Raw genomic sequence first — 23,736 nt, forward strand, 5'->3', positions numbered from 1 at the left:
GTGAGCAACTGTTATCCATTTGCAGTACTCCCATATGACGAGTACTGCCAGAGTAGTTGAGGTTTGAGCTGATCATCTGAGTGGAGACTAGAAGGCCTTGTTTAAGCATCTCTTAACTTTGAGCATATCCTTCATACATTTTGGTAGACTGTCCACCAGGAACCTGTCATCATTGTCTAAGAGAGCTGTATTACTGGCTGGCTTTAGGGTAGGTGTAGCAACAAACATTTTATTGAACAGGAGAGCCACAATTTCTTGTGGTGGTTGGCATCTGGAATAGCCCTCAAGCGAGCTCAAACAATCATGGAACAAATGCATCAAGAATATCCAGAGAAACATTAATTGTTGAATTTTAAAACTGTAGAATGAGAACTGATTCCGCAACCTCAGGAATTTCAAGTGGAATGTTGAGTTTCCAAGCACCGCTCACAAACACAATGTGAAATTCCGTAACATTTAATCAGGATATCCTGGACATTCCCCTTCTCCATTTAGTAGGGCCAACGTCATGATTATTGCTGTGACTCTCCTCCTGCTGTGTAATCATTTGCCAGGGATCCTCTGGCTACTATTTTGGTGAAAAAGGTGGAGCCACCATCAGAACTTATGCAGGACAAGCAGGATCTGAAGACTGTAGAGGCTGTGCTGGCACACCACACTACGGTGCTGAACTAGTGAGCTGCAGCATAAAAGCCTGACTTGGAACCAGTATGAACCTTGAAGGAGAATTCAGAGGCAGTTTCAATGGTTGCAAAGGACTTTGCATGGAACCTTTTCTTAAATTACTATCAGCAGAAGCATAGGCTGAACTAGCGATCCCACACGTCAGAGAACGTGATGACCGCACTATAGGCGCAGAAATTCCATATATTGACATCAAAGAGCTATGGGAGGAAGTGAAGTGGAGGGACGTCAAAAGTATAAAGATGAATAACAAAATGGCAAATTAATTTATATCAGCATAAGTCTTGTCGCCAATGTGCCTTCACTTTTGAATGGCAATGATGATTCGAAACAGTGATGGTGAAAGCACGAATTTCAGGCCTGTGACTGTCTCCAACATGGAATAGCTAGAATGATGGTCCTTCTTTCTCATTGCTTCCCCTTTAAGATACTGAGGGATATTTGACAAGGAAAGATCCTTTTTCTAGGATGCCCTTTCTACATCTCCATATTTCTTCCAGTTGCCTGTGAGGGGCATGGGCTTCCCTGTCTTTCTGAGTACTCATTGACATTTTGAGTCAAAATTCACATTCCTTGAGGATGGCTGACAAACCACGCGCATTTGCAGTAATTTTTCCTGCTACAGGATGGACACTTCACAAACAGCAAAGTTATGATAGACTAAAGGGTGGGAAAAGCATTAAAAAGAACTGCAAACTAGATCAGATTTGAGACTATGAAGTAAAACCCAGAAGAATCAGGTTTAGTGATAACTTTGCAAAATAAAAATAAAAAACGTCATCAAAAACCTATCAGTCTTCTGGGATCCTTTTTACATGAGCTGCAAAAAAAACCAAGCATTGGCATAGCAAATAGGTCTCGCCTTTGGGACCTTATAAGTGTTTAGTTATCCAGCACAATATCCTTGGTGCAACAACATCAAGTGTTGCATGGCTAAACACTTATAAGGTCCCAAAGGCAAGACCTACTGGCTATGCCAATGCTTGTTTTTAGTGTTCCTGCACTCTGCTTTTTTTGCAGCAATACCACTGCTAATCACGCTCCTAATGTCCGTAGATCCGCAATCATTTATAAAATATGGCACTTAATCCACCACTCTCTCACCTCTCCTTCTTTCCGTGCTCACACAATAACAGCCACCTTTCCCTATATTCATTACTTAATTTATGGCTGTACTAGTTAGTGCCCCGTCGCCACAAACCTGAATAGTACATATAAAAACATACTTATGAGCACGTTAAAATACGGGAAACTAATGAACAAGGGGAGAGCAGCGCGCACAGGCTCATATGTGTGCTAGTACCCTCAGTTCATCAGCCTCCCAATCTCAATAAATTGACAGTGCTATATCTAATCATACTGCTACATTTTTTCTTCCAGGTCCTTTTTATCACTCAGAAGCTTTGCGGTGCTTCGTTCTCCGGTTTGTTTTGCTTTTGCACAAAAATTGGAACTCACACAATAACACCCACCTCTTCCTATATTCGGCGCTTTAAATAGCCAGGTACTGTTCGATACAGAGTACTGGCACTATTTTATTTTGGGAGGGAGAGTACCGGCACTTCTCAAAATAAGCATTGGGAAAGCCAACAGGTCTTGCCTCTGAGACCTAATGGCCTTTCCAATGGGTTTTGGCGATACTGTACTGCAGTATTCCCGATGCTGTGCAGAAAAAGAAAATGCTTATGGCATGGTTGCCCACGTCAATTTGTAGGCGTGCGAACCACGCAAGTGAGCCTAAACAATTACACACACATTTGGTTTACTTTTATTTATGTGCAAAAGCGCTTTTTTTCGTAAATAGTGGGCGGGGAGAAACAACATGGGGGAGGAGGGAAGAAGGAACGCGGGGGGCCAAGGGAGTGGCGCAAGCAACACAGGGGGCACTGGTGGGGGGAGGAAACGGGTGAGAGAGAGCATGGAGCTCAGGGGGAAGAACACAGACGAAAGCAATGCATGCCGGAAGAAACACCAAAGAGTGTAACACGGGGGTGGGGGGGGGGGGGGGGGGGGAGCCCAAATGGATGACAGCTGAAAGCAAGCAAAACCCCCCAAAAATTGTTGCGCGCCAGCTTCTTTCAACTCTGGGTCCATCGCGCGCGCGTGCACTCTTTAAAGTGAAAGCACGCCGGAGCCAGAGTTGAAGGAAGACGGCGTGAACAAGATGGCGGCGGACTGTCCACTGTCCCGCGCATGCTGTCTGCTATGTATAGATGGCAAGAGCAGCCATCTTTGTCCATGCAGACGCGTGCATGAGCCCACATGAGCCTATGGGAGAATCGATTCCAAAAGGACTCTCTGACGAGAGCAGCGCATGCGCTGCTTTCGCCAGGCGAGACCTAACAACTGGGAATGATGAAATATGGAGGTTACCTCGAAACACGCAATGCTTGAATTTAAACCTTTTCATGCATGCTGCCTAGGCAGTAGAAATTTCCTTTATTTTCCATGCGTTTTTGTCCTACTTCTCATCGGCAGTAAGGTTAGTGTTCATCAAGATTACCTGGGGGGTTCAGCTGCGCCGGGTGCTCCACCAAGTTTGTGATTCCAAAGAAATCATTTCTTTTAGATATGGTTTCTTCAGTTCTACAAATAAACAAAACTTATTAAGGTTAAGCTTCAGAAACAGAAGCAATTCTCCTCTTGCTTAAAGCCATGACACATTCATACAAAACATCCTCCCTAAAAGCTCTCCAATTACCCAATATATCTGAGCTGGTCCCTACCACAGACCAGCAAATTTCCCAAACTGAAATTTCCAGTTCAAGCTACACATAGCCATCCATTCATGGCAATGAATATGAAGTTATGCATAGGGAGGGAGACAGGCTCTACAGCATGGTTTTTAAAGAAGCACGTTTTGACCACGCATCCAATAAGTGCAGCCCTGATTTATATAGAAGTGGAAAGAAAATTGAATAGTTTGCAGAGGAACGGGCCAATACGGTGTTGCAATCTGCAAATAACAGTCTCAGTTAACATATGATCAAACTAGCTCTATGATGTAAATGATAAATAACTCTTTAGGTCTGTTCGAGAAGCAATGCATCTAATGGAATGCAAGACAAGGATCATATTTTAGATCACGCAGGCTTTGAAAAATCTACTCGTCCACTCGCTATGGCGAGTCAGATTTTATCAGGTCGAGCTATTTTTTTTTAGGACCTACTGGTTCGTTCAGGTGAGTGAACTTGAGGTGGAAAGGAACAGGTGGTCTGTTCATTCAGTAAGTGAATGAGCAACAAATAGCACTTTAAAAAAATGATTTTATCTTGACTTATTTGCGGTCTGTTCAATGGCAGAGGTCAAATGTCAGTTTATCTTTTCCTAACTGCTGCTTATCTTATCCTGGAAAATGGTGTTTACTTTTCTTTCTTCTACTACAGTTAGAGGCATTTGTCAAGTGAACAGTCTGACAATCATGGTGAAACAAAAGGCTGTAGGATGTCAGTTTTTTTCCAACACAACATTTAAACACCTTGTAAATGAATAGTACAAATATTTCAAAATATATCAGGAATTATGAATGCACTTTTTTTTGTAATTCATAAGTGTGATGCGAACAAAGATTCAAATAGGAGTAAAACAAATCAGAGCATTTTACCTGGTGACGTGCAAATGACAAATATATGCAGAAACTCGAATGCCAAACATTATCGTTTGTACACTATGTTTTATCAGTAAAACTGCAAATGTGGAGGCCATTTCAATGGAAAATGTGCGGATTGCACATGACAGTGTGCTATCAGTTCATGTTTTAATGATTTATTTATTAAAAGTGATAGTTTTTAAGCATGATTTGAGAACCATTCCTGCCCCGCCCCAATGATAACGCTGTTAATGAACTAAGAGGTAAGTCTGGGTTATGGGTCATGAGCATTACAGTTAGGTCGAGCAGATTATTTAAGTCACTAGACCTGCAGGTCTGGTAACATTTTATGATTTTTCGAGGCCCGTCATAGGTAATTTGCACCCCCAATCTCCATCATGGCTTGTATGCTACACAGACGATCGAGCTCAAGATGTGAACTGCATAAACGTAGGAGGGAGGGGCAGTGTTTTCCCTTTGGGTGTAATATAGAAATGGAAATGTAGCTCCTAGCTTGGCCATAGTCAGGAAATAAGAGAAAATAAGAAGGGGAGGAAGACATGGATGTTTGCCCCCTCTTCATTACCTCGTTGGGTTGGAAAATACTTTGTTGCATTTCACGTTGCATTCCACCCCCAATATTTACAGGAGCTGATCACGGCCACCTGCCAAAACAGTGCTTACTTGACTGGTGTAACTATCCTCTAGCAAGGATCGCCTACAATCTCACTTCTCTCATTTATCTTACTATGGAAATGTGAATACACACTTCTATGCAGTGCAGAATTCCTTCAATGAAATTCTGAAATAAATGCCAAACTTCTATTATTCAGGAATGTTGATTACCCGTAATCCTATTACGTGAGTAGTCTTCATTTAATTTATAAGCCTAAGACTTTCTAAGCATAGTGCAGAGCTCTGTTTTTACTCTAATTTTATCTATCTGAACTCATTTCTTCTAAAATTAATGTATCAGAATGAAATCGAACTCTAAAATGCAACAATACTTGGTTGTTAGTAGTATAATTAATGACTATTGCGAAAACTTTATTTCAAGGCCATATCTCCATAATATATTTGATGCGGAGTCAATTTACCTAGCTGTTGCAAAGAAACTTTCTGATTTGTACCTCAGATGTGGTCATTCTGGGCAATAAAACGATGGATAGGAATGCGGCCCAGAGTAATTATCTGTGGCTGATTAACTCATGCATTCCACCCATAATTTCTTTCGTTTACACTTGCTTTTTCTTTTTATGGTAACAAATGGTACCAGCCATGCGGCCTATCATCCTGAAGTGACTATGGCGATTACAGTGGAGTCCTGGAAGGGCAGGAGGAGGACAAGATCAGTCTCCTCCTTGAATAGCTACTGGGCTCAGGCTCTGGGCCTATATTTGGGAAACAATAAAAAAAAAAAAAAAATCCAAGATGACCTGGAATGTTCAGTTTGTACAGAAAATCTTTTCCTTTCCAGTTATTCATCACCATCTATCAATCGTACAACTCTTTGCATTAGACCAGGCACAATTATCATTGCGCACCCCTCCCCCACCAAAGAAAACATGGATGGCCTTAAATCCACAAAGAGGTCTTTAAAGCCAATACACGAAATAGAAGACATGCAAATACAGATTCGCTTTTGTTTGTACCGAAAGTACAATTAAATATCAACAGGAACAGAGCTCAAGAATCGTTCTACAAAATATGGCCTCATGCTTGCCCAGCTATTTGCGTACTAGCGCTAGAGTTAACTCTAGACTAGCTTAGAAAAAAAGGCTAATTCAGAAAGGTATAGTCCGTTTCACAAAGCTATCGTTCACTTGATAAATGCTCGATCATGAAGCGTTTAGTGCTTATGAATTTAACAAGGAGCCTGCTGTATCCCATCCTATTTGCCATACTTCTAGATTTAATTCAGCTAAACTGCAAGAACAAACCCTTACAGCTCGATGCCAGTTGGGATGATATAAGAGTCCCACCACTCTATCTCCGGAATGTCTCCTTCTTTTAATTCCTTTTTTGGAGCAATAAGGGCTAATTTGGTTGAGGTGTGTATTCCCGTTCGTTTGGCAGCTTGGGAGATCTCTGCCTGGAGCTTTTCTAGCTGAGTCTAGAAAGAAAAGAAAATTGTGAGTTAAACGAGGTCGTTCCAGAAGAAAGACTCAATAACAATACTTATGTTCAACGGAATTAAACTACCTTCTATTAAACAAAGCAAATTACAGTAACAATAACAGTAATGCCCCGTTTAACGTTTTGGCAGCAGGACCACTAGTGGGTGCTGTGTTGCAACGGTAACCATAGAAGGTGCAAGATGCATGGATGTGACAAACAGCATCACTATCCTTCCCTATCTTCTACCTGCCCTGTAAATCATTGATGTCATTTTGTGCATCACTATCACTAGGCAATGATGGTCTTCAACCAAGTCAACACACTACTAGCCACATGACCAGCAATGCAAGGCAGCTGTTGAAGTCTTGAAAATGCCCCTAAATCTCCCAACAAGTTCTGGTCAAAGGGACAGATACTTTGCTGCTGCAGCAACACACTGTCTAAACATTCTCTTATGGGGTCTTCAAAAGCATTAGATAAGGCCAATCTCCAAGCACCAAAACAGTCTCTCACTGATGCACTGTGGAGATTATAGGTTAATTGAAAGGAGCTGCAGGTAGATGGGGTCCCAGCCTGGTAAAAAGGGGCTTTATACTACTGCAACCAGAGCACTGGCTGGGAAAGCAGTGCGCAAGACACCACTCCCTAATAAGAGTCTTGTATGGAACAAGTTTCAAAAGTCAAAGAAAGTAAGAAAACATTTTCATTCTTAAAAGCATTGTTCATGTTCAGGTTGTTTTTTTTGAAAATTAGAAGAAAAATCGATTCAGTCTTCAGTGTGACTTGCGAAAAAGAAAATGTGCTTCTAAAGCTCACCAGACCTCACTCTCTGCCATACTATTCCCTAGATTAGCAGAGTTAAAATTAGAACTGAGCTCATCACTAAAACAAGAGGGCAAATGTAAAACAGAATAACAAGCTCCAACATGGCCAATGTACTAGCATCTACTTTAACATGATTGGTACAACATACTATCCTTGGATTGTGCTAGGTCAACTGCCCCAAGCATAGTAGGCGTTGTAGTATTTGCGCTTATATTATAAATGGTGGCTTGTCATAAACCAGTGTCAGCATGCCTAGATTTGATTTTATTAAAATTTTGTAATGCGCGGCGTATGCCCACGGGCGTCTTGGCACTGCCTACTGTATGAAGGAGGAAACTCCCTAAAAGGAATCTACACGGGAAGAGCAAACAACCAGGTTTTAAGTGAATCCCTGAAAGCAAGGAAGTAAGATGGATTCCTCAGATGCTCTGGCATTTGATTCCAGAAACAAGAGGTAGCATAGGAGAAGCTTCTACCACCCCAAGTGCCATTGGCAGAAAATTAGGATGGACAAACTAACCTTCATGACCTGGGGTGGCGGAGTGGAAAGATCACATAACATCTGTTTGTGAAACAGTCATAAACGTTTCTTATCAGAGATGAAGAAGTGGTCGAGGAAGGACCATGGAACTATAGCATGTGTGGCTGCAGGGTGTTTTAATGGAAATTATGTGTTGTGCCCAGGATATTCCAAAACCTACTTCAAAATATACCCCATTTTCAAGTGCAATAAAACATTTCACAAGTTCCTAAACCAAACGCTTTGCAAAGGACTGTGAATTGGTATATCATATAGTAGGTTTTGCAGCCAATTTAATGGTACAAACTGAATTATCACTAGTAGGCTAAAAAGGTTGAGTTAGTGCTGCAGGATTCAAACGATTGGATTGCATTTCACAGCATGTATAGACAGCGAGTGCTTCACTCACAGAGGTGTCTTGCCAGCTACTTCCTAAAGCAACAGCTCTCACCATTGAATATGAAATAAATAAAAGCAATGTGAGGTCATTCAAGCAACTATCCATAAGATATTTATTTTTAAAGTTCTCGGGCGCACATTAAAAAATGCTTTATGGTCACAGGTTGCTTCTTCAGATTTTAGGAGCATGAATTTTCTGTGCTGCATGCTGGCCTAGAAGCACGGGTTTAACATGGGTTGTAGTGTGGACCATTCAAGGGAATCATTCTCCTATGATGCTCCGCATCTGTGGTCTTATCTCTTTGTGGTAAACCATTTATCAAGGGAATCTTTCATTACTGGAATACCCAAAGAGTGATTAGCACGGGCCCCTTACCCGGCACATTTTGGTCCAATAGCATAGAGGAGGGCATGATCTATAGATGGGTGTTGAGCCCTTGGCAAGCCAAGCTCAGACGTCACATCAGGTCTTTTACAAAGGGTTACAATTATACTTTCTAATTTGTGTACAGCTTTAACAAAAACACAAATAGCAAACCCAGCTTTCAAACCACATTTGGCAAGTATCGAAAACCCACTTCTGTGTAAATGCAGATTAAAAAAGCAAAATAAAACCAAAAATGTATAAAACGATGAGATGCAGTTGTGAGAAAGTGGCTCTGTATATACTGTTCCCAAATAGGTACAGTGTGTACAGAGTCCACAGTCCCCAGAGGTTTGGCAGAGCTTAAAGTTAGATATAACCTTAATCTCTAAAGTGGTAGCTTGGTCGAGCAGTAAGGCAGTGTCAGAGGACAGTGTAAAGCATTTGTTGTACACACTCAGTCAGCAAATGGTCTCACACACTCAAGAACTGAACTCTAGGCCAATGGTTTATATAAAAAATATATGGTTGTTTTATTTTAGAACCAACAATAGGTATCAAATTATACTTTCTCAGAATGAGATGCTTTAGTTAAATACTTTTGCAATATGCAATTGACTTTTGTAGGTAATAGTTACAGGTTGTTGCAATAGGCAACACAATTTCAAACACAATAAGTTATTCGCAATAGATTACTTTCAGGATTACTTTTCTAACTCCAGGACTGGATCCTAGATTTAGTCCTGGGACAGTTCTTGGAAACAAGTGAGTAAATCCGTTTTAGTTACTGTTGTGATTTTTAAGCCATATTTTGCCATTTTAAAAGTTGACACTTAGAAGAAATTTCATTAAAAAACAGTCAATGGTTCCCTATGGAAGAAAATTCAAGTTACGGGTAAAGTAGGTTCTCGTTACTTTTGTAATCCAGTACTGGGCTCCTAGGCTCAGTACTGGGACCTCTATCTAAAACAGGTAAGTAATTACGTTTTCACAGAATATTTGTAGTTTGCAAAAATCAACACTTAGAAGAAATTTCACAGAAAAACAGTCAATGATTGCCTATGGAAGAAAATTGGGTTAATGGTAAGTACGGTTGTGAGTACTTTTCAGGGTCAGTGCTGGGCACGAAGATCCATCACTGGGATCTCTCCTAATAGCAGGCGAGTGTTTCTGTTTTCGTTACTCGGTTGATTTTAGGTGAAGAGTTTAAGTTTTAGAAACTCCACACTTAGAAGAAATTTCAGAAGAAACCAGTCAATGTTACCCTATGGAAGAAAAGTGAGTTATCAGCTTTTGGGTAAGTACTCGACTGGCAGAGTTATGGTTCTGGGCACAGACTCAGGAGTCACCCAGGATCAGGTTGGTACAGTTGTTACACCCTCAGCGGCACTGGGGCAACCGGGTGCAGAGTGAGTTAGGCCCAATGTTATCCTATGGGAGGCAGGAGGGCCTTGGTTGGTGGCTGCTGACTAGCAGGCCACGCGGCTGTGGGAGCTGGGCTCCTGGTCACTTGCTCAGGGCAAATGGGGAAGTAGGAAGGAGTAGCAGTTACACTGCCAGGGCCACTCGGGCGGCTGGGTGCAGGGTGCTTTTGAGCCTTCGGGCGCTCAATGGATTTCAATGGGAAAGCTCAAGGACGAACAAAGGCTGCAAGCTCGGGGACGAAGATTCTTCAGGTGCCACCACCACTTCGAGAGGTAAGTTGGGTAGTTGGAAGATAAGGAGGTACCCAGGAGTCGGGCACAGGGGGCCGCAGGGTGCCGGGGTGCCTTTTGATGTCAGGAAATCTTACCCTCTGTTGATCGCGGTTGGGTAGGGACGGGGTCCCTGGTTCTGAGGCTGCAGCCGTCGTCAGGAGCGTCGAGGTGGGCCCTTGGGTGCCGGATTCGGGGTCACAGTCGCCAGGGGGGGGGGGGGGGGGGTTGCGGGAAGAATGTCCTCGGGGTCTTTGCCCACTCCGGCACAGGCTAGGCGGGTGCAGGGTTCGCAGTTCCGGGCTGATGCCAGGGGTTAGAAACTTGCTTTGAGCAGAGCCACTGCTCATGGGAGTCCCAGATGCTCAGAGTCACAAGGTAGCCAGGTCCTCCAGGGTTTGTGAGGTTGCTGTCCACAGGAGGTGCCGGAATTTAGCAGGAACAGGTTCGAGGGTCAACAGACCAGTAGGGCTGGGGCCAAAGCAGCTGTTGTCTTCCTCTTCTTAGCAGCTGCATGGCAGGTCTTCTTTCTTCTTGTTCTTCTTTGCTTTTTCGGAATCTGGAATCTAAGGAAGGAAGGTTCAGGGTGCCCCTAAATACTAGATTTAGGGGTGTTACAGGTAGGTAAAGGGCAGGGACCAATGGGTCCCTGCATGGGGTGGGTACACCCCCTATCCTGCCACTCTACTGTGTGAGGGGGGCAGTAGCCTAGTCCTGATTGGGCAGGGCTTCCCATCTTAAAGATGCAAAAGAGCCCAGGGATGTGCTTCACCTCGCCTCCCCCACCTGACGGCTGGGGTTGGCAGAGGCTGGCACATCCCCTGTCCTTACTTGGGGTTTCCGGCCAGTCTTCCCACCAGAGTGGGGGTCAGAACCAGTGGGGGCCAGTTGCTGGGTACAGCAAGTGGCCCGGAGAAGCTCACAAAGTCGGCATGCCGTTGAAGCTTCGCCCCTGCCCATCCTGGGGGAGGAGATCTAGCACCTCGCCCAGGATGTGCATTGTTGCAGGCCCAGGAGAGTGGGAGCTCTCCACCCAGGGGTCCAGCAACAGGTCTGCTTTGTGGCAGCTGAGGCAGCCTCTCAGACAAGACGTGGATTGTAGGTTAGGTTTCAGGGGGCATCTCTAAGATGCCCTCTGTAGTGCTTTGTACATTAAATCCCACACTGACATAAGTGCGGGTTTAATGTGCTGAGAAGTTTGACATCAAACATCTCAGTCTTCAGTGTTGCCATTATGGTGCTGTGGAGTTAGTGTTTGACGAGCTCTCAGCACCATATACTCTTAAATGGCAGCACTGCACTTACAGTGCTCAGGAATGGACCTGAGTACTGTAAGGGCACAGGGCTCATGCTCCTGTGCCCACACCACTGGCATAGGGCACCCAGCTAGAGGGGTGGCTGATGTATGCCAGGGCAGTGTAGGTTGTGGGCATGGCACACAGGGATGTGGGCCATGTCGACTCTTGGCTTTGTCTTGTACCCAGACAGCCTGCAAGGGCAGTGTGTGTGTTAGGGTACAGGGCCTCTAAAGGTGGCACAATAAGTGCTGCAGCCCTTAGAGGCCTTCCCTGGCCACAAGACCCTGGGTACCTAGGGTACCATTTACCAGGGGCTGACATGTGGCCAGGGTTTGCCAATTTGGGTTTTAGGGAAGGAACATAGGCCCTGGGCACCTGATTGGCACGAGTCCAGGGCACACTCAGTCAAAGTACATTCAGCAAAAAGTGGGGGCATACCATGCAAGAAAGATGGCACTTTCTCACAGCAGTAAACTAAATATCACAGTTCTAATGTTAAAGCTTCTGAGGCAATTAGGTATATCGTAATGGAACAATTCATCTAACCCTTCATTCACAATCCTCCTTAATATGGTGCTAAGTAAGAAAACATACATTTCTGCATTTCAGTGATCAAAAACAGTTAAAAGTTCCCTTTCATGCATGACTTCATTTTTACGGGAAGCAGTTAAAAAAAAAAGTAATTTCTAGATTATTCTTTCAAAACAAGTCACCTGATGGTATCTACTTCTGGAACTCTGTTTATGGAAGACCAGAATAGACATAATACTAGACCTCACTGAAATTAAATGGAAGATTTAAGTCTTTGAAATAGGATAGAAATAACAAAAAAGGTTACCTTTGTTCGCAACCTTTGAGCGATTTTTTCAAACTTGCCCTTATCGTGAAATTTGAAAGTTCGCTTTTGCCTCTGTGCAGGAGTAATCGTGACACGAGGGTCAAAGAAGGAGTTGGACTCCAAGTCATCGGAAGGCTTTTCTTTCAGTTGCTGCTTGAACTGTTCCCGCTTCACAGCTCGGATATTTGCTTTGAGAGTTGGCATACGGTGAGTTAATTCAATTTCTTTTCCAGTGGCATCCACTGTGCGTCCTTGGTCATCCAGGATAAGTGGCGACGGCTTTGTCTGGTCCTTTAGATCCAATTTTCTGAAATGTAATAGTTACATTTGGATTACATTTGAATGCTGCTAAATTGAAGCTTGAGAAAGAAAAGGTTATAACATAAAACATAAGCATTGCTTCTTCTACAGAAGGACTGGTTTCACAGTGAGAACTTTATAATGAACCAGTGCAGAACCATGGCAAATTCAATAAATAACTAAATGTAACAAAGTTGGTTCTTTTTTCCTTAAATCTGTTTGTCAGATAGATCACATTTTCCTATGAAACAAGTGTGATCTTAGCTGAACTGGATTAATTACATACTTTTATGGTATGAAGATTCAAGACATCAAAATATTTAAGTTAAGTGGTTAATTTGTCAGTGTAGACCAGGGGTACTCATAGTACGGCCCGGCAAGCCTTCCTTGGCGGCCCGCGGACCTTGCCGACATCATATGCCTTTGTGTTTTTAATATCGCTGGCGCCGGTTGCGAGCTATGGGGGCCGGGCGATTCTTTTAAATAACATTCACTTGTTAATGAGGCTTTGTTCTACTTCACCTCTTCTTAGCACCCCTGCATCTCCACTCTGATTGAGTGGAGATGCAGGGGCACTAAGAAGAGGTGAAATACAACAAAGCCTCATTACCAAGTGAATGGTCTTTAAAAGACCCGTGAAGTACTTGGGTGCGGCGGCTGTGTGCGCTCTGTCCACTCTGTGCCCCGCCCCGCCTCCCCTCTCATCGTGTGCAGTTCAGGAGAGAAATTGTTTGTAGAGAGGCAGATGAAAGGGAATATCGCAAGGACGCCTTTTAGGACTGAATCGAGGTACGTGGTCAAAAGAACGGGAACAGCGTGCCTTTGTGCTCTGAAAAGGCCATATCCCTGATACCATGTGTCAGAAACGTAAGAGGAGCAGCCGTGCAATGAGACACAGAAGACTAGAGAAAACAGGGGAAGACGTGGTAAAACTGGGGAAGAAAGAAAAAATAGGAGAAAGGGAGAGAGAACAAAAGCACAGGTACAGGACTAAAAGGAGAAGAGAGAAAGGACACAGGAGAGGGCAAAGGAGTAGTAGAGCGTGAAAAGAAGAACTAAAGTGAGACAAAAACGAGAAGAATGACAATGAATGAAAGAGAAATAAGAATGACGTGAAAAGAAAATAAGTCAGAAAAAGAAAACACTGATAAAATGCCCCAGAGATAAAAAAGAGAGAGAAGACAACTTAACAAAGAAGCGACAACAGGGCAACCAGCAGGACATTTGGAGGAAGGCCAAACCATACCTGAGAAATTTAGAGAATAGGTGCTACCATGTTTCTTATTATTGTGTTTGTCGGAGGAGACAGAGAGAAAGGGAGACAAACAGTGATTGAGAGAGAGAGAGATAGAGGGAGGGAGACGGAGAGAGAGGAAGGGAGAGAGAGAGGGAGGGAGGGAGGGAGGGAGAGAGAGAGAGAGAGAGAGAGAGAGGGAGACAGACAGAGGGAGGGAGACGGAGTGAGAGGGAGAGGGAGGGAGAGGGAGGCAGAGAGGGAGACAGAGAGGGAGACACAGAGAGGGAGGGAGACACAGAGAGGGAGGGAGACACAGAGAGGGAGGGAGACAAACAGAGTGATGGAGAGAGAGGGAGAGCGAGATAGACAGGGAGGGAGACGGAGAGAGAGGGAGAGTGATAGAGAGAAAGAGAGAGAGAGAGAGAGAGAGAGAGAGAGAGAGAGAGAGAGAGAGAGAGAGAGAGAGAGAGAGAGAGAGAGAGAGAGAGAGAGAGAGAGGAGAGGGAGACAGAGGGAGGGAGACAGAGAGAGGGAGGGAGACCGAGCGATAGATAGATAGATGTGTGAATGCCTGGTCTGGTGACTCAGTGGACGAAGGCGTCCGCTGCAGGGGCCTGTGTTCAACCTCATGGTCATTGTTTTTTTTTGGGTCTAGCCCCGCCCCCACCGGTGCGGCCCTCAGCCAGAAACCACACTGTAAATTTGGCCCCCGAGAGAAAGTTTGTGAGTACCCCTGGTGTAGCCAAACGTAGCAGGGACACATTTTAACCATTTTATTTCTACGCTCTTTATGCGTTCTGCACAGGTATTCATCCTCTGCAAAGATGTTCCGCCTAAGATATATTAGCATCATACTCTGGTACAGCTTTATATAGAGATTAGTCATTTGAGGCTTTGCAATGACAATCATGCAAAAGATTATTAATGACTATACTAAATTGAAATAGGATCATAAATTATTCAAAATAATTCAAACTGGGTCCAAATCTGATGGGTAAAAAATGTGTATTGTTCTTTGGATTGCATCTGGCTACAGTAAAAGCAAAATCATTATAATACTGTAGAAGGCTAGCTCTTTATATAATATACCAAAAAGAGGTATATTGTGTAGAGTCCAGGTATCCATTATGAGTTAACAGGGGCTTGCTTTAACAATCCCAAGTTGCTCTTTTAGTGGTTGTGTGGCCGAGCAGCCTTAGGCTCATCAAGGAGGAGTGTTAGACATTTGTTGCCTACACACAGCCAATAAATGATAAGCACACACTCAAAGAGATCCACACCAATGTAGAAAAATAGCACACATTTTATATAATTTGTAGCACTAAGAAGTTAGTCATTAGGTAAGTACATTTTAAAATAGCAGTTTTGCAAAGAAAACCGGTAAATATATTTGTATGGTCTCTAATACGGTAACGTTATCCTATGGGGGGGAAACGTACATCCTGCATACGGGTTACTTAGCAGCAACTTACAGAACCAATCTTCCGGAGTTATAGTAAGTACGGGGCAAGGTCCAAGGCAGCATCAACAAGTCACCTCAGGAGGCTCTGGGTCGTCTAGGTGCCGATGTGCTTTTTGGCATCGAGAGCCCCGTTGGCTTCAATGGGGAATGGTCCTGGGACAATGATGCTGCAAGTAGGGACTGGGGGGCCAGTCTGGCTGAAACAGGGGCTCAGGTCTCATGCTGTTCGGTCACATAGGGACACCTTCGGTCCTCTTCTCTGGCTGCGGTGCTCGGGTACAGTGGTCTTGAGGCGTCAGGTTTTCACTGCAGGAGACACTCGTGGTACAGGGGGCCTACATAAAGAGATTGCAGGCGGCGACTGGGAGTCCAGTCCGGGCAAACCCAAGGTGGGGTTTGACTTTGGAGGGTCTAAGGTCCTCACTGGCTCCATTGGCCCACTTTGACTCGGCCTGAAGGGCACAGGTGCAGTGGTGCTTTCTGGTGTCGGGTTTTGAGATTCGGAGTGCTCGTGGTTCTTCTTGGGTGCCTGCAGGGAAGCAGCTCTGCTACTCTACAGGGGATCCTGGTTGCTTTTTGAAGTGCTGGCAGTCCTCTCAGGCTTTTGGAGGCCCAGCAGCTGCAGGACGAGTTGTCTTTGGCACAACTGTCAGGGACAGCAGGCAGGCCAGCAGGGTTGGCAACAAGTCAGTTGCTGCTCCTCGGTTCTTACTTTTCACGGCTCTTGGGTGTCCTTCTCTTCCAGTCGGTGAAATCTGCTTTCCTGGTGCCAGGGGCTCCCCTAAATGCTGAATGTAGGGGTGTTAAGGGGGGAAGCAAATGGGCTACTTACCCTTGGCATCACTACACCCCCTATGTGACCCCTTCCTGTAGGAAGTGGGCATAACTCTGCCCCAGAGTTCCCAATTCTAAAATCCTAAAGTGGGGGGGGGGGGGGGGGGGGGGGGGAGAGGGGGCATCCGTCAGCTCACCTTAGAGGTGTGACTGGCCAGGTGGTGCACCACTCCTCCCTGCAGTTCTAATTTCCCACCTGTCCTGGTGCCAAATGGGACCAGGGCAGGGGGTGACATTTCCCCTGTATGGGGAAACCAGAATCACACATCAAAGGCGGCAGAGGCCTTTGAAGCCTCCTGCCTCGATATGCCAATTACAGAGCCATTCTGCTTGGAGGAGATGACAGCAGGGGGGTCAGAAACCCCTGTGAGGTGGCAGGCTGGGCGACACCAGTCAGCCAGCACAAAAGAGGCTGCTAGGTTTACAGGGGGCACCTCTAAAGTGCCCTCTGGGTACAGATATTAAGAAATCCACCACTGGAATCAGTGTGGGTTTATTAATACAAGGCGTTTGATACCAAACACCATAGTTTTCAGTGAAGCTATCATGTAGCTGGGGAACTCGTTTTTACCAGCATCCAGCACATGTACTCAAAATGGCTTCCCTGTCCACTTGTGACATCTAAGAATTGGCTTACACATCACAAGGGCATATTTGCTCACGCAGATATGTCTACACATGTAGTATAGTGCACCATGCCTTAGGGCTGTAAGGCCAGTTGTAGTGGTGGCTTACCAATACTGTATGCAGTGTCTGTAGGTGTGGGACAGAGGGATGTGTGACATGCTGCGTTTTTACTTTTATATGTAGCAAGACACTCAGCCTGAAATGACAGTCTGCATGAGTTAGGCGAGGGATACCTTAGTGTGGAACAATACACGCTGTAGCCCTTGGGGACCCTCTTTTGCCTCCTGGCCATAGGTACCAGGGATACCAATTACTGGGGATTTAGAGGGAGTGCTAATGGTTTTGCCAATTGGGGAAACAATTGTACAGTTTAGAGAACAATATCTGGGACTGGGAACCTAGCTAGCAGGAACCCAGTGCACTTCTGTCAAAATTGCATCAGATACCAGGCAAAAAGTGGGTGTGACCATGTCAAAAACGGGCACTTTACCACACATAAGCCATGGAAAAAACATCTAGTAACTCCAATAAATCAAGAACAAAATCCTTTCTACCCAGGTATAGTTTGAGTTTATACTTTTGTAAGGAATTGGAGCTGACCTGGAGTCTGAAATGGAAAAAAATGGGAAGATAACATTTGTTATGGCTATATTGCCTGCTATATGATTTTCAACAAACGATAGTAGACAAGATGTTGGTAGAAGTTTAATTAGCGTAACATTTTAAGTGTAAGGAGTGCTGCCCTTCAGATACAAATTCTCTTAAGAGTGCACTGGCATGAATAAAGTTGTAAGGGCAGAGGGGGCAAATTTTTTTTAGGCATAAACGTATACGATTGTACACTTGTTTAACTTAATCTGGGGAACGAATCTGAATAGGGGAAGTGTCTGATGAATGTACTAAAGTGCTTAAAAATATATACAATTCTCAATCATGTTATTATTATAAGCAAAAATGACGCACAAAAGTAGATTTGTCAAACGATTCAGATGCCAAATTTTCAATTCATGGATTTTAAAAAAAACAACTGAAATTTGGGGATTTTATCACAGATCATAACCAGTAAACAAATCATTTTCCAATCCAAGCCATTTAACAACAGTGGACACAAAGCCTACAAATTATTCTAGTAGGTCTCATCATGATATTTTGTGGGGGATATCACAATCTAGGACCTGTCCCACATCAGATAGGATGTCCCAAAGGTATTCCTGTAGTTTATTGCAGCCCAATTGTGTGTGCCTTACCCTTTCATCCCAGGCTGCCAGTGAGGACTGTGTGGCTAGCAGCAGGCGTTTCTTCGCTTGCAGCATAAATGTTGTCCATTAAAGCGGATGTTTCCATCGTCGATCTTTCTAGTCTAACAGAAGGGTCACATTGCGGCGTGTAAATGCAATCATTTATTGCTAGAATCTGCACAGCCCAGTAACAGGCTCTTATATCTGGTAGGGCATTGTACACACCTACTGAACGTTTTCATCGCTATTCTTGGAGCGACCCCATCACACAGCCATAATGATCTGTAGATCTGGAGTAAGATCGCCTCCAGTACGGGAAACAATGTATTTTGCATTACATAAAGTTATTTCGGTAAAGGGAACATTTCGTAAATCGCCGCTGGCAATGTTTGGATTTAGAAACTATTTCTGTTAATAAAGTTAATGGGAGGGGTAGAAGAGGTCTTTAACAATCATTTCTTAAGCCATTTACTACATTAAAACACAGTGGATCTAGATAAGCCGATGTCACCCTAGTGGGCTCAGCAGAGGTTAAGCAGGCCCACAGTCGGACTGTACTATGAACGACCGCTTGTACAGAACTACAATGATGACAAAACACATAGGCTGTAAAAGACAACCTACCTGTGTTTCCCTGCCTCCCCCAAAGGAAAGTGCTCCTTCCAGTTTAGGTTTGCAGCAAACTGAGTTGGGTGTGCTGGTTGGGCAACTACTACTGCTGGTGCTGCCACAGACCTGAGGAGAAATCAAGATTTTAAATTATTAGAAACGCAAATTCAGAAATATTAACACACAGCTAGGCAACAAAACACTCCAGTAGTAAGGAGAGATGTGTGGGATGCATGCAAGATACAGTCTAGACTTGCAGAATGCTTCTTGGTTTCCATCATAAGGAAGCCCAATGTACATCAAAGATGTGTGTTGTCAGCAAAGTGCACAAAGAAATTGAATTCACACAAATGCAGAAATATTTTCTACGCCTTGTTTTTAAAAGCAAAGCTATGGTCAGTTTTAACAAATGACTATAAATAAGGTATTACCAGCACAATAACATTCGGTTTTATTTTTCTAGGATTCTTCAGACATCACTGAGCTGAGATCTCATATCAGAGTAGTTTGCATTTCTCAAGCATCTTCATTCTGCTTGGAAAATAAAGTATCGCTTGCCTTCAAGTGTAAGTATGGACCCTTCTTCGTTGTCCATCTGGTGCTAAGTTAGTTGCGTACAAAAAAACATAACATCTAAACAGTGATGCAGGAAAAAACAAAATAGAAAAAAACCAAGCCAGGAGCAAGGGTGAGTAGTGCACTAGCGCAACACACTCCTCTTGAACCATCTGTTTTCCAGCTACTAAAATTGGTTCTGGGGACCAGACATTCTGCAACCAATTACTGTAGATCTTAGTCTTCTGCAATGCCAAATGCATACAGTACTTTTCTAACCACAATGACAATTTGATGCATGTATTCAAGGTGTAGGTCATGCTTGGCAATCTAACAATGGAAACTAGATAAGATGGTTTGCCGAGATAAACATACAGAAATAAACAAGTGCCAGTCATTTGGAAGTTTCATTTTTGTTTAAACCCATTTTCAAGGATATAGATCAACGAGCTATAGGATGCTACATCAAAGAGCACCATCTTGCAATAACTCACTCACTGTATCCGCCTGCAATGGGGGGAGCTCTCCGTTACCCTCTTGTGATGCAGGCTACGTGACACATGCACTGCTAAAGAACTAACAGCTTCTTCAAACAGTCACTCCACCTTTCATTGTGTGCCGCTCCCATGACTGCAGTGATTTGTAAATGCCGCCAGGCTCCACCTCATTGGAATTTTTGCACACTTTCCCTTTGTGCACTTTTTGCATTTACTTAAAAAGGTGCATTCAAGTGCGAATGGGGACAATGCACTCTTTATATAATGCAGCCCCAGGTTTTTATCTCTCAACATTCTCTGCAAGTGAAATGAAACTGGCATCCACTCTACCCCAAAGACGGAATATCAGTGGTAAATAGTAATGTTATGTCAAAGTAATTTTTTTATCTTGGAAAAGAAAGTGAGTCTTGAGAAACTTTACTCCCCTCTTATGTTACAGAAAGTAAACTTTCCGATAACTATGCTACTGTGCTGAACAACTGGTTACCCTGTGGATCTCAGCGCTGCATTATCACTGAGGAGCGCATGCAAGAAGAGAGCGGACTTTCTCTGCAGAGCACAGACTTCAGAAAAGAACTGAAGGAGCTTGAACAACCTCCCTGATAATAATCTAAACATTTAGTAAAGATGACAGCCAAGGTGCCAAAATGTTTGCAATAATAATGTTGGCACATTCAGCACACACTAAATGTGCAGGGCTCTATAAATGGGAACAAATACATGTGCACTGTATTGATAAAGAATTTATCTGCATGGATGGCTGTATCAAACAATACTGCAAGAGATGAACTCACATTTATCCTCCTTTACAGGAGTAAAAAGTCTGTTGAAAGTGTTGTGCTGTTACCACATGGATGCAAGAACCAAACAAGAGGCTACCATAGGGTGCTCAGGCAGTAAATGCTTGATGAAAGTGAAGTATCAAACTGTTGATGGGGCTTACTAGGTCCCACTCAAAGTTTCCTATTGCACCGGACACACATATTCACATCAACACACACTGAAAGCAAAGGGGATGGGTACTCACGAAGGGGCAACAGCAAGTGCATTCAAGTGGGGCAATCCAGGTAGGGGTGCATTTCCTAGAAGTCCGGGTTTAAGGACCAGCTGAGCCTGGATACGGGCTTGCAGCTCTGCAGCTTTCTTTGCTTTCTCAATGGCATCGTTCATGAAGGTAGCAGCTTGAGACGGCTGAATCGTGCTTCCGGGTGGTGCTCGTTCTGAATTGGAAGAAGAGACTCTCTGTTTCAAAGAGAAAAACAATCATGTAAAGCTTCACCCAACAGAGTTGAACAGTAATATATATATATATATATATATATATTCACTTAAAAAACCATAGGTTTCACACATGTTCTAGTTAGCTAGACATTTCACTCGTAAAAAACCAATGAAATTCCCCCGTTATAGTTAGTGCAGGCAACTATAACTCACGCGACCGCAATCCTCTGCTGATGACGTCAGATATTACATCACTGATTACATATGTGTCTTTCTGAAAAATAAATATTTGTAATATATGTATAGCTAAAGATTAATGAAAGAAGACATGGGTAAATAGGTGTCTAAATACAGTGATGTAATATCTAACGTCATCAGCAGAGGATTGCGGTCGCGTGAGTTATAGTTGCCTGCACTAACTATAACGGGGGAATTTCATTGGTTTTTTACGAGGGAAATGTCCAGCTAACTATTACATGTGTGAAACCTATGGTTTTTTAAGTGAATATATATATATTTTTTTTCAATCATGCTGTTTGCATCTTGATTCATGGCCACGGTGTGCACTGAGGGAGCACACATTTCATACTTCAATAGACAGTCTGGAAAAGATAGTGGACTGAAGACATTGTCCATTTAGGCACAACCTAAAACATGCACTGTCTGTTGTCATACGAGGCCTAGGGCACCCGGTAGGCCACTTTACAGGCAACAGGACAGAGCTGGAGCGCAGAGATTTAAATTGCACCATGCAAGAAACAGACTGCAAAACAAGGAAAATTTAGAACACTAAAATAAAACTTAACAATTCAAATTATCCATCACACTTCTTCAGAGATCGAAGGGATACAGTGCACCTTTCAGACTTCATGAGGTATGGGGAACACAACAGCCAAGTGGGTCTGCCCAAGAGCTTACCCGTAAATGGATGCAGAAGGGATTACAAGCAAATGGTACACCAGAACAGATTACTGGCAGCGATGTGTTATTGACAGGCATCCAACAACTGCAGTGGTACAGGATATGCAATCTGTCATCCTATTATCAGTTATTCCCCACAGCTGCAGTATTGGGATTTATAAAAGCAGTCTAAAGAAGGAAAATTCCAACTCAAGTGCATGAGGCTTTTAGTTACTTCAATGAAAGAGGAAGACTTGCATTTGCTGTGCCGAGAAATTACCTGTGAATGCATTGGAGGACTGATGAAACTCAACTGTTTTTTCCTCTCCTCAATCTGCCGGGTTGCTGCTTCCATCATTTGCTTTATCTGGGGAAAGAAATTCATATTAATTTCAGATTCAGGCTCAAGGATTTGAAGCAAATTCAGGTAGACCATGAGAGTAAAAACAACAAGAGGCTACTATCCTACACAGATGTACTGCACCAAACACCATGGCTTCTCCAAATCCATCCTCTAGTCTCACACGAACAGCTTCACATCACCCAATTTCCTCCTGCCCATGATAGAGATTTATTTTACCCAATCCATTTTCCTTCACCACTATGAAATGCTTAAATTGCATCCATGAATGTTTCCATCTATCCTCCACACACTGCACAGTTTTACTTCATTCCACCCATTCTCCCCCACACCTATCAAGCAAATTCAATTCACCTTATCCACCCTTCATGACCCAGAGCAATTTACTTGAATTTATCTTTTCGATCGAGTCCACCCCCTGAAAATACATGAGTTTCACTCAATCCATATTTCACAAACTGCTTCTACACTATTTTTTTTTTTTAAAACAGACTTTTGAGTTTCACAAGATAACATATTCAAATCCCCTGCCCCCTAACAGGCCACCCAGATGAACCAGGATGCAGTGAATCGATCAGTCCGCCAATCGGAGCTCAACGGCATATCTCTCTTCTCATAAGGCGTCTGTACAAGAATGCAGACCGTCCACAAGAGTGGTCCATTACCATAAAGTAACACAATCAAAAGACCCCCCCCCCTCTCCCCGTCAAATCTCCCCCAACAGCACCCCCCACCCCAACCACCCTCCCAAGCATGTCGCCAGGATCTAATGTAGTCAAGTGGACACTGAAGCCTCCCGCGCCGCCTGACGGATCGACCTCCCACAGGGCACAGCAGCGAGTATAGCAAGAGTCCAGGAGGAAGCTGCTTATCTCTGGTCCACAGTCCTCCCCTCGCCGCGCACTCCCAAGAACATGGAGAAAGTCTAAAGGGTCCCCTGCCCCATCCCCCTCCTCAGGCCTTCCTTCTCCGTCCTCAACCAGCTGTTTGAATAGTTCCAGGAGTGCCATCCATGCCCGGGCCATTTCCTGCGATTTCTCACTTCCATTCCGCCATGCACAGCCTATAGTTCCCCTCGCTTCCTGCCCACTTCACCATCTCCCTATTCCACCGCAAGAGATTAGGCCCTTGCCTCGCCTTCCAATGAGAAGTAAGTTCCCGTTTGGCCAGGACCAACCCCAGGTCAATGAACCGGCTGGTGACCTTCGTCTTAGCAGTGTGCGGGAACGAATGCAACAAGCAGACCCCCGGTACCACCTCCAGTTCCCTCTCAGTCACAGCCCGCAGTGCAGTCGTCACCACCCGCCAAAAGTCTCCCACCCGTGGACAGTCCCAGAACATGTGGAGGAAGTTCGCCCCATCTTGGTCACAACGGGGGCAAGCATCTGACCCCCCCAAAATACTCAGCTATTTTACTAGGCGTGAGGTATGCCCTATGAAAGACATAGAACTGGATGAGTTGGAACCGCGCATTTGGGGAACATTTCCATGGGCGCTCCATAATTGCGTCCCAGGCTTTTTCCGCAATGGGTTCTCCCAGATCCGCCTCCCACTTGAGTCGCAGTG

General features: G+C 44.1%; 1 protein-coding gene across 2 annotated transcripts in view; it reads right to left on the reverse strand.

Moving 5' to 3' along the window:
* PRPF3 (pre-mRNA processing factor 3) overlaps positions 1–23,736 on the reverse strand; it is a 102,535-nt gene that overhangs the window by 52,521 nt on the left and 26,278 nt on the right. For both annotated transcript variants that reach the window (XM_085639345.1, XM_085639344.1), the window contains exons 5-10: positions 22,090–22,176; positions 20,716–20,930; positions 18,652–18,762; positions 12,330–12,636; positions 6,220–6,386; positions 3,188–3,270 (exon numbers count right to left, since the gene is read on the reverse strand). In XM_085639345.1, the coding sequence (XP_085495471.1) occupies positions 3,188–3,270; positions 6,220–6,386; positions 12,330–12,636; positions 18,652–18,762; positions 20,716–20,930; positions 22,090–22,176 (970 nt within the window). The remainder of the gene's footprint in view (positions 1–3,187; positions 3,271–6,219; positions 6,387–12,329; positions 12,637–18,651; positions 18,763–20,715; positions 20,931–22,089; positions 22,177–23,736) is intronic.

This window comes from Triturus cristatus, chromosome 12 (genome assembly GCF_964204655.1).
Source record: "Triturus cristatus chromosome 12, aTriCri1.1, whole genome shotgun sequence".
NCBI lineage: Eukaryota > Metazoa > Chordata > Amphibia > Caudata > Salamandridae > Triturus > Triturus cristatus.